Here is an 18,038-nt window from a genome sequence, read left to right on the forward strand (position 1 = left end):
TAACAGATTTACATAGATCTGGCATAACAGCATTATGAAGGCAGCTGCCTAGAGTGGAGTGGGACAAGCTTCAGAAATATAGACAGTAATGCAAACAATTGCGTATATACTGTCTCCCCACAATATACTGTGTCACATGTGGTACATTTGCACTTCAGCATGCGTCCCTTCCCCAAATCTAGGTCTGCAACATTTTGCTGGTCAATCCAGAGTATCCTGTTCATGCAGGAACCCACAGAACAGAGTCCTGGTCAGTACCAGCACTGATACCATGAGGTACCATAGCTGCAAAATTGGGGAATAATCTAGGAATTGGTATCTGGGGCGGGCAGCACACAAAGCAGGGTCCGCTTGTCAGAAAGCATTTTGAGATGTCCCTCCGACATGAAAGGTGCCCCATAAATGTAAAGTATTAAGCCCCCTGTGTGCTACTGCTGTTGTACTGTGGTATTCTGCCTGTTGCAGTTTTGCTTAAACACCGTGGGCTTAGGGTATCTATCAAACAGCCGTGATAAACTGCTGTGAGGTGTGCTTGTGACTTGTTTTGTTCGCCTTGGGTTAGAGATTTGTTGTGGGAGGAGGTGGGGCAGTAAACCACAAGCTTTCTTATATTGAACGTCAGTGGCCTCCCTGATGACGTAATACGAAAGGGCACTACCCCAGGTCTTACAGACCTTCAGAAGCTCTGTTGCATGTTCTAGTCTGCATTCCTCTTGTCTGTTCCAATTCGCACACAGCAACCTCCCCCAAACAGCTGTGACATCAACGAACACTTTCATCTGGAGGAATATCTTCCTGGACACTGGAAGAAACTCCCTTCTCTTTTTGAATAGTTCCACGGGATCTTTAACATCCACCTGAAGATGAGACCTCAGTTTAATGTCTCATTTAAGTGGTGTCTCCCTGGAGCTGAACAGGCTCTAAGGTGACCTGCCTGCCAACAATGTGGGAATCCAGCCCCACCCTCTGTGCCGGTCTCTAGTCCAGTCCTGAGCCAGGAGGGTCCGCAGTATTCCAGGGCACTCACTGCTGATGACAGCACAGCCCCAGCCTGGCTCATCGGCAGGACCTGGAAGGGCCGCCCAGTCACTGGGGGCAGAGAGTCATCCCACTCAGCTCCTGGTAACCCTGCAGCCAAAGCCCTAACGGGGAGGGTGGTCCCAGCTGGACAACAACAACAACAACAACAAGATTCCACTTATAGAGCGCCTTTCACGTCAGGAGGACGTCCCAAGGCGCTGCACAGTTGGGTCATGACCCGAGCAGGGGGGAAATGGTCAGGGTGAGGGGAGGGAAGGGAGGGAGAGAGGAGGGGGGAAATGGTCAGGGTGAGGGGAGGGAAGGGAGGGAGCGAGGAGGAGGAAGAGAGTCGAGAGGGGAGCTGAAGGCACGGTCAAAGAGAAAGGTTTTGAGACCGGCCTTGAAGGAGGAAAGGGAGGAAGCAAGGCGAAGGCACTGGGGGATGGAGTTCCAGAGCCTGGGGGCTGAGAGGCTGAAGGCCCGACCACCGATAGTAGGGCGGTTGGGGCGGGGGACGTGGAGCAGACCGGAGCCAGAGGAACGGAGGGTACGGGCAGGTAGGTAGGGGGATAGTAGGTTGGAGAGGTAGGAGGGAGCAAGGCCGTGAATGGCCTTGTAGGTGAGGATGAGGATCTTGAAATCAATCCTCTGGGGGATGGGGAGCCAGTGGAGGCGAGCGAGGGTGGGAGTGATGTGGTCCCGAAGCCTGGTGCGGGACAGTACACGAGCTGCAGAGTTCTGAATGACCTGCAGCTTGTGGAGGGAGGTGGCGGGAAGGCCGGCGAGGAGAGAGTTCCCATAGTCCAGCCTTGAGGTGACAAAGGCGTGAACCAGGGTTTCAGCAGCGTGAGGGGTGAGGTAGTGCCGTAGTCTGGCGATGTTCCGGAGGTGATGGAAGGCGGTGCCAGTTGTGGTGCGGATGTGAGGGAGAAAGGACAGCTCAGGGTCGAACAAAACGCCGAGGTTCCTGACTGGCTTTGAGAGGTGGAGAGTGCAGCCTTGGATGCTGATGGTGTCAGCGCCTGAGGTGCGGAGGCGCTGACGTGAGCCAATCAGGAGGGCCTCGGTTTTTCGCACGTTGAGCTGAAGAAAGTTGTCTCTCGTCCAGGACTCGATGTCGGACAGGCAGCTGTCAGGACATCGGTGGTCGTGGAGTTGAGAGTAGAGGAGGAAAGGTAGAGTTGGGTGTCATCCGCATACATGTGGAAGTTAACTCCATGTCTGCGGATGATGTCACCGAGGGGGAGCATATAGAGGGTGAAGAGGAGGGGACCGAGGACAGAGCCCTGAGGGACACCACATGAGACAGTACGGGGGGTGGAGGAGAAGCCATTCGTTGAGACAAAGTGAAGACGGTGGGAAAGGTAAGAGCTAAACCATTCAAGGACAGTGCCTTGAAGGTTGAGGTGGGAGGACAAGCGGTGGAGTAGGATAGCGTGGTCGACCGTATCGAATGCTGCCGATAGGTCGAGGAGGACGAGGAGACAGAGGGAGCCCTGGTCACAGATGGTCAGGATATCAAGCAGCGGGAAAGCTTGCCACACAGCGATATCGATGACAAGGTATGCAGATTTCAGCCGGTTAGACTCCAGCAGTTACCCCAACACACACTCTGTGGTCCCCAAGCCTTGGCTCTTACCAACGTGCACCTAATAGTTTCTGGAATTAGGTAAGCCGGATGTGCCCCTCCAAGGAGAGAGTGTGCATTCCAGTCCCAAAATCTATCTCGGGGATTTCCATGTGTAGGTGGGATGTGGGGAATTCTCAGCTTGGTTTGGAGACTCTTAAGAATGGTGATGGATTTCTGCACGTGTCAGACACCCAGCCTACCAAAAACAATGTATGTCTCATCCAAAGGACGGCACCACCAACAAATCAGTGCATGTCCCACCACTGCACTGGAGTGCCAGCCTACACTGTGAGCTCTTCCCAACGTGGGCCTTGAACCCATAATCTTTAGACCCAGATGAAAGTGCTACCAACTGAGACAGCATTGCACATGGACAGGCTGCTCAAAGCCACCGCATTCCAGTTTGGCTAACCAGGGCTCCACAACTCCATCCCATGTGAAGGGCGCTGTATAAATGCAAGTTGTTGTTGTTGGAATCTGGGGAGGGTGCTGGTTGTGAAAGCGACCGATCCAGTGAGGATTGCCCCACTGATCTGTAAACACAACGGCACTGGCATCAGGTTAGGTGAGTGATGGCCGGCGACTGAATACTGCTGGAGGAGGGACACCTTATGTTTATAGGTCACAAATTATACAGTGAGATAAAAGCCATCGCAATAGGAGAAAGCAACATAGGAACGAAAGGCCTAAAAAAATTTTAATTTAGTGAAATTGAGTGAAACTGGAGACTGGGATTTACACTTTTTGGTTAATTTCATTGTTCTCTCTCAATGCCGGTCAGGAACCTCGGCGTTCTGTTCGACCCTGAGCTGTCCTTTCTTCCCCACATCCGCGCCACAACTGGCACCGCCTTCCACCACCTCCGGAATATCACCAGACTACGGCACTACCTCACCCCTCACGCGGCTGAAACTCTGGTCCACGCCTTTATCACCTCAAGGCTGGACTATGGGAACTCTCTCCTCGCCGGCCTTCCCGGCCCCTCCCTCCACACTGCAGGTCATTCAGAACTCTGCAGCTCGTGTACTGTCCCGCACCAGACACCGCGACCACATCACTCCCACCCTCGCTCGCCTCCACTGGCTCCCCATCCCCCAGAGGATCGAATTCAAGATCCTCATCCTCACCTACAAGGCCATTCACGGCCTCGCTCCCTCCTACCTCTCCGACCTACTATCCCCTACTTACCTGCCCGTACCCTCCGTTCCTCTGGCTCCGGTCTGCTCCACATCCCCCGCCCCAACTGCCCTACCATCGGTGGCCGGGCCTTCAGCCTCTCAGCCCCGAGGCTCTGGAACTCTATCCCCCAGTGCCTTCGCCGCCTCCTCCCTTTCCTCCTTCAAGGCCGGTCTCAAGACCTTTCTCTTCAACCGTGCCTTCAGCTCCCCTCTCGACTCTCTACCCCCTCCTCGCTCCCTCCCTTCCCTCCCCTCACCCTGACCATTTCCCCCCTGCTCGGGTCCCGACCCAACTGTCCAGTGCCTTGGGAGGGCCTCCCGACGTGAAAGGAGCTCTCTAAATGCAATCTTGTTGTTGGTGTTGTTGTTTGTCTTTTTGGATGAAACATAAAATAAATTGAACTTTTAATGTCAGAAAGAAGTCAGCAAACACACATCAGCCTCATTGGTTGTTGGTGGGAATCCTTTTTGAAGTGAGACTGAAAGTGGATGTGCAGTGGAGTCAACACTTGGGCGGTTAAAATAATACAGTAATAATAATAGTGTATTTGATATCTGTCACATCGAAACATCTCAAAGCACGTCACAGGGACTTGCGCTCGGTCCCTGGACTGAGAGGGAAAGTGACTGTTCTAATGACCTCCTGTATAACTGATTCCTGGGAGACCTGTCCCTCGGTTCACTCAGCTTGGGTTTAGGTTGTAGTTTCCAGTTATGGAGATTAGGCAACTTGGCACACGTTTGTATGATGGATTTCCACCTTGGGAAATGTGATGCATATGGTCGTGTAAATTATTGTACAAAGTGTGCCAGAGACGCCTAGTGGCTAAACAGAGTCCTGCAGCAACATGTGGCTAATGCAAGCCTTCAGTTCAAAATACCCAAACTGTGGACACACATCTCATGTTTTCAGAATAGTCATTCACTTCATGGCTGTTTGTGTGACGTTGCTGTGGGCAAATTGACAGAGGATACACTAGTAAAGGGAGGACTTGTCAAAATTTCCCCATGTACCCGTCAGACTATTATAATAAGAACATAAGAATTAGGAGCAGGAGTCGGCCATTCGGCCCCTCGAGCCTGTGTCCCGCCATTTGATAAGATCATGACTGATCTTCAGACCTCACTCTAATTACCCGCCCTATCCCCATATCCCCTAATCCCTCTGTTTTTAAAAATCTATCAGTCATAGCCTTGAAGATGTTCAAGGACTGAGCATCTACAGCCTTCTGGGGTAGTGAATTCCACAAGTTCACTACCCTCTGAGTGAGGAAATGTTTCCTCAACTCTGTTCTAAAAGGCTGACCCTTAATTTTCAGACTGTGACCCCTGGTTATAGATTCTCCCACCGGGGAAACAGACCCTCAGTGTCTACTTTATCAGCCCTTTAAGAATCTTATGTTTCAATAAGATCTCCCCTAATTCTTCTGTACTCTAGAGAATACAGCCCTAGTTTATTCAGCCTATCCTCATAGGTCATCCCAGGAACTAACCGAGTGAATCTACGCTGCACCCCCTCGAGGGCAAGTATGTCCTTTTTTAAATAAGGACCAAAACTGCACACAATACTCTCGGTGCGGTCTCACCAAAGCCCTATACAGTTGCAGCAAGACTTCCCTACTCTTGTACTCTAAACCTTTTGCAATGAACGCTAACATGCCGTTCGCCTTCTTAGTTGTTTGCTGCACCTGCAAACTAACTTTTTGAGACTGGTGTACAAGGACACTCAAATCCCTCTGCACACTTAACACGATCTAATCTCTCCCCCTCAGGAAAATAATCTGTTTTTCTATTTTTTCTACCTCGGTGAATAACTTCACACTTCCCCACATTAAATTCCATCTGTCACCTACTCGCCCACTCCCCGAGCCTATCTATATCCCATTGCAATCTTTTTGCATCATCCTCAGAGCTTACTCTCCCATCTAGTTTAGTGTCATCCGCGAATTTAGATACCTTACATTCAATGTCCTCGTCTGGATCATTGATGTAAATTGTAAATAGCTGAGGCCCAAGCACTGATCCTTGTGGCACTCCACTAGTCACATCCTGCCAATTCGAGAATGACCCGTTTATCCATACTCTCTGTTTTCTACCCATTAGCCACTCTTCAATCCATGCTAATATGTTCCCATTAATCCCGTGAGCCTTAACCTTGTGCAATAGCCTTTTGTGTGCACTTTGTCAAATGCCTTTTTAAAATCTAAATATACTACATCTACCGGTTCCCCCCCATCTAACCTGCTAGATACGTCCTCAAAAAACTCTAAAAGATTTGTTAAGCATGACTTCCCTTTTGTAAAGCCATGTTGACTCTGCCTAATCTTGGTATGGTCTTCCAGGAATCCCATAACGACATCTTTAATTAAGGACTCATAATAATGATAATAATCCTTGCATTTGATATAGTACCTATCACATTTTCGAGACGTCTCAAAGCGCTTCAAAGAATATACTGTAAAGTGAATTGACTGTATATTTGTGGGCGAAATGCGGCAGCCAATTGCCCACAGCAGAGTCCCACAAACAGTCGTGGATTGAGTGACCAATTTTTTTCTTTTTTGTTTCTTGAAGGATTATAATCAGGCGTTGGAGTAAGGAAACTTTCCCAAGGTTTCGTCCTGTTCCATTGTAGGAAAGTTACATCTAAGGAGCATCTTTTAGTTTCCCTGATGGCTCAGGCGGTTTATCCCTTCGTGGTGCTGAAAAAGAATCTAAAAAAACATGTATATAGATGTTGACTTTGGACAGGACTGGACATGGCTCTTACCCCTCGCGGACAAACAGCCTGGCTCCCTGTGACCCAAGATCAGATACGAGTGATAGGCACGGGCAGTTCATACGCGTTTTGTTGGCTTGTAAGTCAGAAATTCATTTCAGATCAACAATAGTTTGTGATGACAGAGGGTGTGGTTTGAATGCCATTGGGCTGCTGGTGACATCCGCGCCTTGTACAATATTTGGGAACAATCGGGTTGAACCACTTTGAATTTGGCTGCTCTGGAGTCGTTCGTTCTCGTGACCTGCAGCTGAGGCCTGGAATGGATGTGCCGAGTTTACTGAGGAGGATTGGAATATTTGGAACTAATTTTCTGTGCACAGAAGTGAATGGATTTTAAGGATTATTGTGTAATCTTCCAAATCTGTAAATATTTAATGTCTGTAAAGTGGCAGTAAACATGAGAGCTTCTCATCAAGGCTTTCCCTCCGAGACCTTTGCTCCCTCTTTGAGCTTTGCTTTGGGAGCACGCCTTGTGGGTGATTGTGTGGGTAAAGTTACTGCCACTCACCAGCACAATACAACATCAGAGGCTGGAATATTTGGTGGGCTTAGGTTTTGTGCCCGTGCTTTCATATTTTGATTGGGCCAAATTTTGGAATCATCTGAAATTTAGTCTTGAATTGGAAATTGGTTCCTAAGAAACTAGAAATCCAGCTTCCAAATTATGATTGAATTTCATAAAATTCTGATCATTATTAATTTTTAAGACAATGGTCTTGAGGCTAAGATCGTGAGCAGTTTGGGGCCTCGGAGATGCTCTGGAACCTTTGCATGTTTTATAACATTACTCAACAAGTTGATGTGTGTTTTTCTCCCAACAACAACAACAAGCAATCAGCACCTTGTTTTTTCTCTTTCGTTCTGTAGGGTTTCTTCAGGAGAAGTATTCAGAAGAACATGGTGTACACCTGCCATAGAGACAAGAACTGCATCATCAACAAAGTCACACGCAATCGATGCCAGTACTGCCGGCTACAGAGGTGCCTGGAAGTGGGGATGTCTAAGGAATGTGAGTCCACACACTGAGCTATGTGGCTGCTTAATGTGAAGTGTGTTACATGGCGTCCAATCTGTTTCCACTCGTCTAGTTCCCGGTATTAGCCACCGTACTGCGCTGTACTGAACTGCACTGTACTACACTGCACTGTACTGAACTGTACTGTGTACTGCACTGTGCTGCTATGTACTGTATGGCACTGTACTGTACTGCTGAGAATCGCTTTCCTCCTAAAAGTGAATATTGTGTAAAAGGAGAGGTTTATAAAGCCTGCGCAGTGGAGATCAAGGCCCCAAGGAGATCAGGGAGCTAACTAACCCTGAGTGAATATATTTTGTTTATGTCAGATTGGTACCCAGTAGGAACTTTGGGGTTGCTTTGCGCTGATTGCTAAAGGTATCAATTTTCATTAAAAAGACACTGAAAAGCACTGCTGTGAGTGACCAGTTAATAACAAAGCCCACAAGCTCAGGGTGTTGGCCTTCACTTGGACACAACCACTCCACGGCAATATGAATGGCAGCTGTGAAGAAGTACTAGTACTTTCTATCCAGAGTGTAGCAGTGGGTGAGGATAGGAAGAAGAATATAAAACACAAGTTCCCTGGTGGCAGAGTTTGTAAAGCCACGGCTCAGTGTGAAACGCAGCCACACAACACAAGGTCTCAGTGGACTGTGGAGAGTCTCTAGCCAGCCTTACATTAAGGGCAGAACAGCTGGCCTCAGAGAGACACTCTGCTTCTCTTCACACTAACACCTGGGGAACTTTAGTGTCCACCAAACACCAAAATAGGCAGAGGATCTCACATTTAATATTTTAATGTTCCAAACCATCCAGTGCTCTCTCAGTGCAGTGACATGTTAGCCTAGGTTATGAGCTCAAGTGCTGCTGCTGGTGGGAAAGAAGAAATGTTCCCTGAATCTTACTGAAGAATTGGAAGTCTTTTCCTGATCAGTTCAGATCCCCAATAATCCCTACAGCTGAGGGGAGAGTAGCCTGATTACTTTGCTTTGACTGTAGTTTGTTCCCAATTCTGGACTAGCATTGTGTTGCCCTTGATTTGCACATAAAATGTGTTGTGGTTTGTTTACGAAGCTGTGAATTCCTCTTAATAAGGAACGGCTAAGAAGTTTGCATTAGGACAATCACTAGGAATGGCAGCTGGCCTCCTACCTGCTATTTATAACTGCCTATTTACCTGTGCTGATTTGTGACAAATTGCAACACGTTGCTGAAAGAAATCCAAAATCAGATTCAGACTTTCTCAAAGGTCAAATGAAAACTTTAACAGAAACATGAAAGAAATGAAGGTGACTGCTCTCCTTCTTAGTGGCCTGACATCATCTTTAATACACATAACCCTGCCTGCTGATTGCTCAGTGACTTACCCAGCGAGTAAATGTGAGCTTTACAGACCAGCAAGATCACTGTTTGGTATATGGTTTGTGACAGGTTAAGATCATTTCACATGGACAACATTTGGGCTGCAACTACAAGAGTTCAAGATCCTTGTCCTTGCCTTCAAGGTCCTCCACGGCCTTGCCCCTCCCCACCTCTGCGACCTGCTGACCAATCTGTCCGCTCCCTCCGCTGAGCAGGCTCTGTCCTGCTTCACGTCCCCCGCCCGACCCGATCCACCATCGGCAGTCGGGCCTTCAGCCTCTTTGCCCCCATCTTATGGAACTCCATCCCATAGTCCCTTTGCCTCGCTCCCTCCCTTGCCTCCTTCAAGGAGCATCTCAAGACCCTCCTCTTCGACCGTGCTCTCCACCCTCCCCAATCCTGACCCCAGGCTCGGGTCCAAATCCCTGACTGTCCAACACCTTGGGACATCCTCCCGACATGAAAAGCACTGTACAAATGTAATTTTGTATTGTACAATTTAACTCAGCAATCTAGGCTAGGGAGGAGAAAATTATTAAGGTTCCTGCTTCCAATTCCTGTCCAGTGCCCTTTTCTCCCATCTTCTGTGTGGACTTGGGTAATGAAAGATTCTGGCTCAATCCATATCATATAGCTGCTGACACTCATATACACAAGGGCCATTTTAACAAGAGGGTCCCCCTGAAATCTTTGAGTCCTAAAGAGAATCAAACACCTTCAGAACTGCAGAGAGGGGCGAAATTACATGTAATGTTTTACAGAAGAAGACAGTTTGGAGACAGATTAAGCTCGTACTGATGGCCTCTGCTTCTCTTTAGGTCCCTGAATGAAAGATTCTCTGAGAAGTGCAGAGGTCAGGGTACACGCTGAGCATTCCTCAGATTAAATCTTCAATGAAAACTTGGAATAGCTTCAGAATGAACGGAAAATGTTTTAGCAGCTTGGCATCTTTGCAACAGAATGAAAATAACATTAGTCTATCTATTGACAGAGTTTTCCTCTGTTTGCTCTGTCTCGCTTTACTCTCTCCATAGACAGAGCACCTCATTCTTTTGCTCTATCTCTCTACTCTATCTGTAAGGCACTGAAGCATAGCACAGAGGCTGTGCTTTCAACAGTTTACTATTCTGTTGGGGATAATTTCGACAAATGCCTTTTGCATATTTAGCGTGTCAGAGTGGAAGATGATCTTAAACCTAGGTCACAGACACACCAAGGTACATATGGGGCTGATTAACTGGATGTGACATCTTGACTTATTGTCAGAAATAATCAAGCAAACTTTAATCTAATGAATTTTGTAACTGCCTCTGTCCCTAAAGGGAGCCTTTGTCTTATAAGTGAAGTAACCTGCGCGTGTGCGTCTGTTTGCATAGATACTGTGTACAGTGGTTAGGGTCCATTCAGACCACTTTCTAATAGCACTTACGCATTGTAACTTGACATCATTTGATTGGTGGTGTCAATGTGCAGGTTCTCAGAAAACTCACACACCTTCGTGCTTCAGATCATGTCGCTCTTCAAAACGAGTCATCACATGTCAAACAAGTATTTGTTATTAGAGCATATCAGGAGTTGAGCCACTCTTCTGTGTACATTCTGTAACCTTGGTGATGTAGATGTAGGGATTAGATGTGAGATCAGAAAATATTTCTTCACATACAAAGGTTTGTGACAATGTGGAATGCATGGACTGGGTGTGTAATCACTTGGGATGTTTAAAAGCTAAATAGATCCTTGGGGACTGAGGTTATAAGAGATATGGAAAAGAAAACATGAAAATCCATGATCTAGTAAAGTGACTGAGTAGACTGGATGGGCTGAATGGCTTCCTCTTGTTGCTGTATTACATATTACCAACAACAGTCAGCTAAGATTGTTTCACCCTGTTTTATTGCCTGTTGAATTTGAAGCATATCTGGGAGTGTCTGAGGTGTTTTCTGTCAGTGCCAAAGCAAATAATCACTGCATATTTACTAAAGTTGTAGACCCAAGATTTGGACAGTTGCTGGGTGTGGTGGTTAATGTGGGTCAGTGGGCGAGGGAGACCTGTCGTGGTCAGCTCCACACAGTGCCAAGGGAAGAGAAGAACTCAGCTCAAAGCTTCAGGGCAATTTACAGTGCTTAGTTATGAGGCAAGGTGGTTGGTGTTAGAAGGAGAGTTTGGATAGAAGAATACTATTTGTACAGTCTAGATGCAGTTCTCTTCAGTTATTATAACAGTGATGATAATAATAATCCTTGCATTTGATATAGCGCCTTACCACATCTTCGAGACGTCTCAAAGCGCTTCACACAATAAACTGTAAAATGAATTGACTGTATATTTGTGGGCGAAACGCGGCAGCCAATTGCACACAGCAGCGTCCCACAAACAGCGTGGGTTGAAGTGACCAATTTTATTTAAGGAATTATTATCCCTGGAAAAGCGATCCGCCAATCGATTTAATAACCAGGTTCCTACTTACTGCTGGTCAACAGAGGCATGTGGAGTAAGGAAACTTGCCCAACATTATCGCAGGCAGACAAGCTGTTGGGGGCAGGAGAGTAGATCGATGCCATTCCTCCAGACTTAGGACAAAGCGAGGGAAGCTGGACATGTGTTTGCTTGGCTCGGTTGGTAACATTCTTACCTCTCGGCAGAAGGTCATGGGTTCAAGCCTGTCATCCGGACTTGAGCTGACAGTCCAGTGAGTGCATCCCCGGGGAGCACTGGGACAACCTTCAGATGGGACATGTCTTATGTGAGATGTGAAAAGTCCCAAGACAATGTTCAAGAAGAGTTCGTCAGCTTACTTTTTGCAAACTGATCTTGGGCTGAAAGCAGAATCGATGAATCCCTGGCAACAGTGCACTTAACCACTAGCACATTAACACTTGTTGGACACATATAGACCAGCAGATGCCTGAACGAGTGCTAGGGTTTAGCCCAGTCCTGCAGGTTCATGTTCCATCATAAATCGCAAGAGCAGAGCTGCATTACATTTTCGAAGCACCTCAGCCCCTGAACTTGAGTTCCCAAAACTGTTTTGGTCCATGTGCTGTTTCATGTTCTATACAATTCAATCCTTCTGGGACATGGGTGGACATGTGCCAAAATGGACTCAGTCTCTGCCCACTATATACTGTCTCTTATATAGTGCCCTAGCACCTGCCTGTCATCTCAGGTCTCCAATCCTCTACTCGGCTATCTCAGGCTTGCTGCACGTCCTCCACCTTTTCTGTGCCACCTTTAGAGTCCTGGAGCTCAGTGGTTAGAGCACTCGCTTTGCAAGCGAGAGACCTGAGTTCAATTCCAGGTAGAGGGCGAAACCTCGGGCAAGTTTCCTTACTCCACACAGAGCCTAATAATAATCCCTCCAAAACCCAAAACAATAATAAATTGGTCATTTTCAATCTATGACTGTTTGTGGGACATTGCTGTGCACAATTGGCTGCCGCGTTCGCCCACAAATATACAGTCAATTCACTTTACAGTGTGTTCTGTGAAGCGCTTTGGGACGTCCTCCCGACGTGAAAAACGCTATATCAAATGCAAGGATTATTTATTATTTAAATGTTGGGCAAGTTTCCTTACTCCACACGCCTGTTTACCTAGCAGTTGGTAGGAACCTGGTTGTTAGTCGATTGGTGGATCACTTTTCCAGGGGTAAATTATTCCTTCAAACAAAAGAATAATTTGGTCACTTCAATCCACGACTGTTTGTGGGACACTGCTGTGTTTCGACCCACAAAATATACAGTCAATTCACTTTACAGTCTATTCCGTGAAGCGCTTTGAGATGTCTCGAAGACGTGATGAGGCGCCGTATCAAATGCAAGGATTATTATTATTATTGTTGTTGGCTGATCCTTCAGATTCTACACCTCTAATGTCTCGCTCTTCCTCCCCCTCCCAAGTACCTCTCTGTTACTCTCTTCCACGCCTATGGTCACCTCCCTCATCCCTTCGTCTTTGCTTAGTAAAGTGCTCAGAGACACTATCCCAAGAGAAGGTTTTGATCTAAATGCTGGTTTCATCTTTGCAAAGGTGTTTGCGTAATAACTGTTGCCATTGAAAGAGTAATTTAGGCGGAAAGTTTGGAAATGTAATTTATCTGCGTTGCAAACCAGTTTTTCAGGACACGTGCTGTGTAGAGCTGCTGAGTGTGATTTACAAAGACTCTCTCTTACAAGGATTTATCGATCAGATAAATTGGTCATTCACTTCATGGCTGTTTGAGGGATTTTGCTATACATATAATGGCTGTGTTTACCCACAAAATACATAAATATTTGAAGGTCCTGGCCAACAATCTCCACCACAGATAATGTGAAAAGTGGTCAGTCACGCCATGACCGTTTATGGGATGTTGCTGTGTGCGATTTGACTGCTGCAATTACCTGCAAAATACACAGTTTATATCTTGTGAAGAGCTTTGAGATGTCCATCCTCCCAATGTGAAAGGCAAGGGCAGAGAAATGGAGGAAGTGGGATGGGAATGTCTATTCCTCGTTATCAAAGTAAGTATTATAATTCTAGGATCAAGTTCTTATTTCCCACCCTGTGATCTCCCAGACCCAGGCTTGCCAACAGGAGAAACTAGCACGTGGAGAAAGTTTCCCTAGAACTGAGGAGAAAAGGTCTCCTTGTCTCTTGGCTGTGAGAGAACCTGGGACTCTAAGAGCAATCACCTGTTGCAATCTTTCTCCGGGTTAAGTTGTTGGAGACTTTTTTATTGCAGCAATTCTTGCACCGGGACATTTGTTTCATTTTCTCCGATACAGAAACAACGGAACATATTATGCTATACACATAAGAATAACTCAGGTTTATTGAGGGGCTCGGAGAGACAGTTAGCTACTCTTGACACTTGTACAAATAAATAGGGGAGGGTGTCTTTACGTGTGCTCCTGTGATTTCATTTAATCTCAGTTGCCAGGTCCTGTGATTTCATTTAATCTCAGTTGCCAGGTAAGCAAAATGTTCAGTCATTGTGAACAGGTTTATTTTGTTTTCTTTGTGACCTTTTGGGCAAATTTGCTGCGCGCCCCAAGCTGCCCACGGGAGGCAGGGGACCTTCAGGAGGGTTAGTTCCCTGGGTTAGGATCCAGCCTGAGACAAACCGGCTAAAATCTAAACATGGCCAGACTGTGCAGCGAATCTGTCTCTGAGGAGTGGAAAAAATGACATGGCAAAGAGGTTATTTGCTTAAGAGGAATTACCGTATTAGTCCAAGATGATAGATCTATCTGTACAGTTATACCCTTGAAGATATAAGATCAGGCTTCACTCGTTATCGGTCAATTTAATTTGATCTTTGCGATGATTGAGGAGATGGCGCAGCTGCAATTTTCTCTTCCTAAATTTTCTGTTCTTTTTCCCTCCCTGTTATTGAATTCACACAGCAGGCATGAGTGATTATATGCGCAGCCTAATAGTTTAGTAATGAGCTCACTCCTTTGTGCGCTGCTCTCAGCTCTGCCTCTAGTTTTTCAGTTATAATAATAATGAGGTGCACCAGGTTCCTGCTTCATTACATTTCTCAGCCTCGTATCAGCCTCCCATTGTCTGGCCGAGCCCGCCTTATGAACTGAACAAGCTTTTGTCATCTTTTTATCTAAAAGAAACATTTGCAGACGGGTGTAGGTGCCGCCCAGTGTGGAGCGGAGCAGCAGGTTTGCGCTGAGTTAGAGGTGAGGGTTGGGGCAGTAGTTTGTGTCCAGTTGCCTCGGGCTTTGATCAGTCTGGACTTCCTGTTCCTGATCTCTATCCAGAAACCGTCAGGTCTGGGCAGCAGTGGTCGGCTGAGATTCCATGACATTATATCTAGTGACTTTGACGTTGTGCGCTTATAATGTGCTGATTGTCAACATCTCCACCTTCAGCACCAACTTGCATGTCAGCCCCTCTGTTTAGCACAGACTGTGAATGGCCGGCCGACACTCAATATCAAGGCTCACACAAGGAATAATGGTCACTTGGGCAAGGCCCATAGAGACGTGGAGAACAAAAAAGGACCCAAATGCCTTCTAGAGAGAAGAAGGGCAAGGAAGAGAATTGGTCGAGGAATAGACATTCCCATCCCACTTCCTCCATTTCTCTGCCTTTGCCCACTGCAGACCTTACTGAAGCCCAGTTGACAGTTTTGCAGATGGGTCTGAGCCTAAACATTGAGTCTATAGCAGGCCATACAAGGCAGTCACCACTGGGCACAACACTGTCCTTACCTGATATCACACAATGCACAGGATACAAGTGAGGAGCAGGATCACCATGTCTGATTAATTGTCTCTCTCTCCCCCCAGCCCCGCCACCCCCCACCCCCCCCCCAGAGCCCTGAGATTTATTATAACGTTTCTGCTGCTACAGCTGACATCAGACAAGTCAGTCATTGAGGTCTGTGAATCAAACATCAGGCAAGTCAGTCAGTGAGTCTGTGCTGTTCAATTTTACACTGGATACTGGCGTTACTAATTGAGCTGATAGGAGACGCCTGGATCTTGTGCTCTCTTATGTGTAAGAGAATTTCAGTCGTGAACATGATTTGGGCTTTCTATAGAGATGTTCAGATCTAACACACCTAGGATCTAGTGTTGCTCTTGATGTTATTAAAGTGTCTAAAATTATCTATTGGTCTTTTTATCCTTCCTGTCCACCACCCTTTGCCTTTTTGTAGGTCAGTGGAGACCTCGACCGACTCCACTGGCTTCCCATCACATAGGAGATACAGTTCAAGATCCTGGTACTCACCTTCAAAGCTCTCCATGGCCTTAATTCCCCCACCTCTGCAACCTTCTAATCGCCTACCAAATTGTTCCCTCCCTCCACTGAGCGGGCTCCGGCCTGCTTCACGTCCCCTGCCTCGCCCACCCCACCATTGGCAGGCGGGCCTTCAGCCACTCTGCCCCACCCTCTGGAATGCCATCCCGCAGTCCCTCTGCATCGCCCCCTCCCTTGCTTCCTTCAAGACCCATCTCAAGACCCTCCTTTTCAACCGTGCCTTCGATCATCCTGCTTTCCCCCATTGCCCTCCACCCTCCCCAATTCCGACCCCCAGCTCGGATCCGAAACACTGATTGTATAGTGCCTTGGGACGTCTTCCCGACGTAAAAGGCACTTTACCAATGTAATTTTGTTGTCGCTGATCACTACAAGACCCAAGAGAGAAACTAGTTCAGAGTTGTCTCCACTGAAGAAACATTTAAGAACAAAAAAACAACGGCTCATAACCAACACTGCATCATTCTCTCTCTCTTTCCAGCTGTGCGGAATGACAGGAATAAGAAGAAGAAGGAGGTTCCCAAGCAGGAGTGTTCAGAGAGCTACACAATCACACCCGAGATCGAGGACCTCATAGAGAAAGTCCGCAAGGCCCATCAGGAAACCTTCCCAGCATTGTGTCAGCTCGGCAAATACACAACTGTAAGTGTTTACCTCCAATATACCACTGGAGCACGAATGTCCAATGGTGTAGCACCATCTTGTGGTACTATACCCATGTTACACAGTATTCTGGAGCTAGTGTCATGTATTACTGTCCCAATGTTGTACACTTCTGTAGTTCAATGTCAGAGCACTCAGTGTTATTGTTTCCTGTAGTACCAGTACCTCTGTAAGACTGTTGTGCCACACTATCAATACTGTTTAAATCTATTAACAATGCTATGTTAAATACATTCCTGTAAGTACAATATTAACACACTGTGAGACACAAGCACCCGACTGTGAATGGTACACAGTTAGCTCCACTACTGAGTGACAGCTTTAAGCCATCACTGGGCATGCTGGGCAGTTTGTTACTGTAAGGACAAACAGTGTCAGCCATCCCTTACCCTCGTGTTATCACCTATAAACCTAGGAAATCCAAATTTAATAACAAACAATCAAGTTAAATCATGAGCTTGCGTGTGGTGTGGTTAGCTGCTGTTCTGTGTACTGGCCAAGGTGGAAGCTTCCCTCTCCAGTGGGCAGCTCATACCCGTATTGTGTATCTGAGCAGTGAGAACAATTGAGCACAAATGTCCCAGGTACAACAAGAGTCACTTCAGAGACAAAATTACAGCAGTCATTTGCATAAGTTTAGGGGAATAAAGAACCTGACTATGCTACTGCCATCCTATTACTGCTACCTGCCGTATATACCATATATAGACACTTTGCACTATCCTGGCCAATGTGGACTGGAAGGCAATGGCCATCATGAGTGGTTTATCACAGAGTGCGTGTGATGGTGTGGGTGTGTGTGTGTATGTGTGTAGCAGTCTTTAGTTATTGTCAGACTCATTGGCATTTATGTACAACGTAATAATTAGCACGTTGCAATTTTCATCCTTTACATACCGTAGTAAAACTGAAAATAGAAATGGGATGTTTACCCCTGTAGGCAATGGGGCTCTGCTTTGTGACAGGTTTCTTCAATTCAGCCTGTCTAATTCAATACCAATGTAAACCACACACTTTGTCAGCAGCTGCTGTCATTTATTTTATTCCCTAATCCTTTGTGTCAAGTTATCATGTATTACATTTTTAGCTTTACATTCCTCCCTCCATTCCCTCTGTCCTAGACGGGCTTCCAAAGATGGCATATTTGAAGGTCAGTGTCTTACGCATGGAAGAAACTCAACTACATTAAGCACTTTATATTTTGCTTGCTCGCAGTTACTGCCAAACCAAGCAGAAACGAGCATTCCATTAAAGCTGATCCTTAAACGATGTGGCATCTATTTAGGCTGCGCTGTCCTTGATCACATCTACAAGTTAAGAAGTGACAGCAAAGATTTTTTCTGGGGAATGGGGAGAAAGGAAAGTAGATGAGCTGGACAAGGCGGAGGGCATTGGGTTGGAACTCTTTGCGTGCCGAAAATGGTTACAAAAGATGAAAACGCCAATTCTCCTTGTCAGTTCAACCGTTGGTAACTGTAAGCCACTGGTGTGGGGCTGCCACAGTCCCTCCCTGGCTGCTTCCTCCCACAAGCCTCAATGCAGCTGTTCAGAGTGTGGCAAGTGGCACGTCTCAATTGAACGAGAGGCGACTGAGCACTTTCCCACAATGTGGTATGTGAGAC

The 18,038-nt window shown here is 46.7% G+C and overlaps 1 protein-coding gene across 12 annotated transcripts in view; it reads left to right on the forward strand.

Moving 5' to 3' along the window:
* Nucleotides 1–18,038, forward strand: part of raraa (retinoic acid receptor, alpha a) — a 377,347-nt gene that overhangs the window by 344,253 nt on the left and 15,056 nt on the right. For all 12 annotated transcript variants that reach the window (XM_042343419.1, XM_042343417.1, XM_042343418.1 and 9 more), the window contains 2 exons: nt 7,478–7,619; nt 16,235–16,395. In XM_042343419.1, coding sequence (XP_042199353.1) covers nt 7,478–7,619; nt 16,235–16,395 — 303 coding nt within the window. The remainder of the gene's footprint in view (nt 1–7,477; nt 7,620–16,234; nt 16,396–18,038) is intronic.

The sequence above is a fragment of the Callorhinchus milii genome, unplaced genomic scaffold, assembly GCF_018977255.1.
Source record: "Callorhinchus milii isolate IMCB2004 unplaced genomic scaffold, IMCB_Cmil_1.0 Scaffold23, whole genome shotgun sequence".
Lineage (NCBI taxonomy): Eukaryota > Metazoa > Chordata > Chondrichthyes > Chimaeriformes > Callorhinchidae > Callorhinchus > Callorhinchus milii.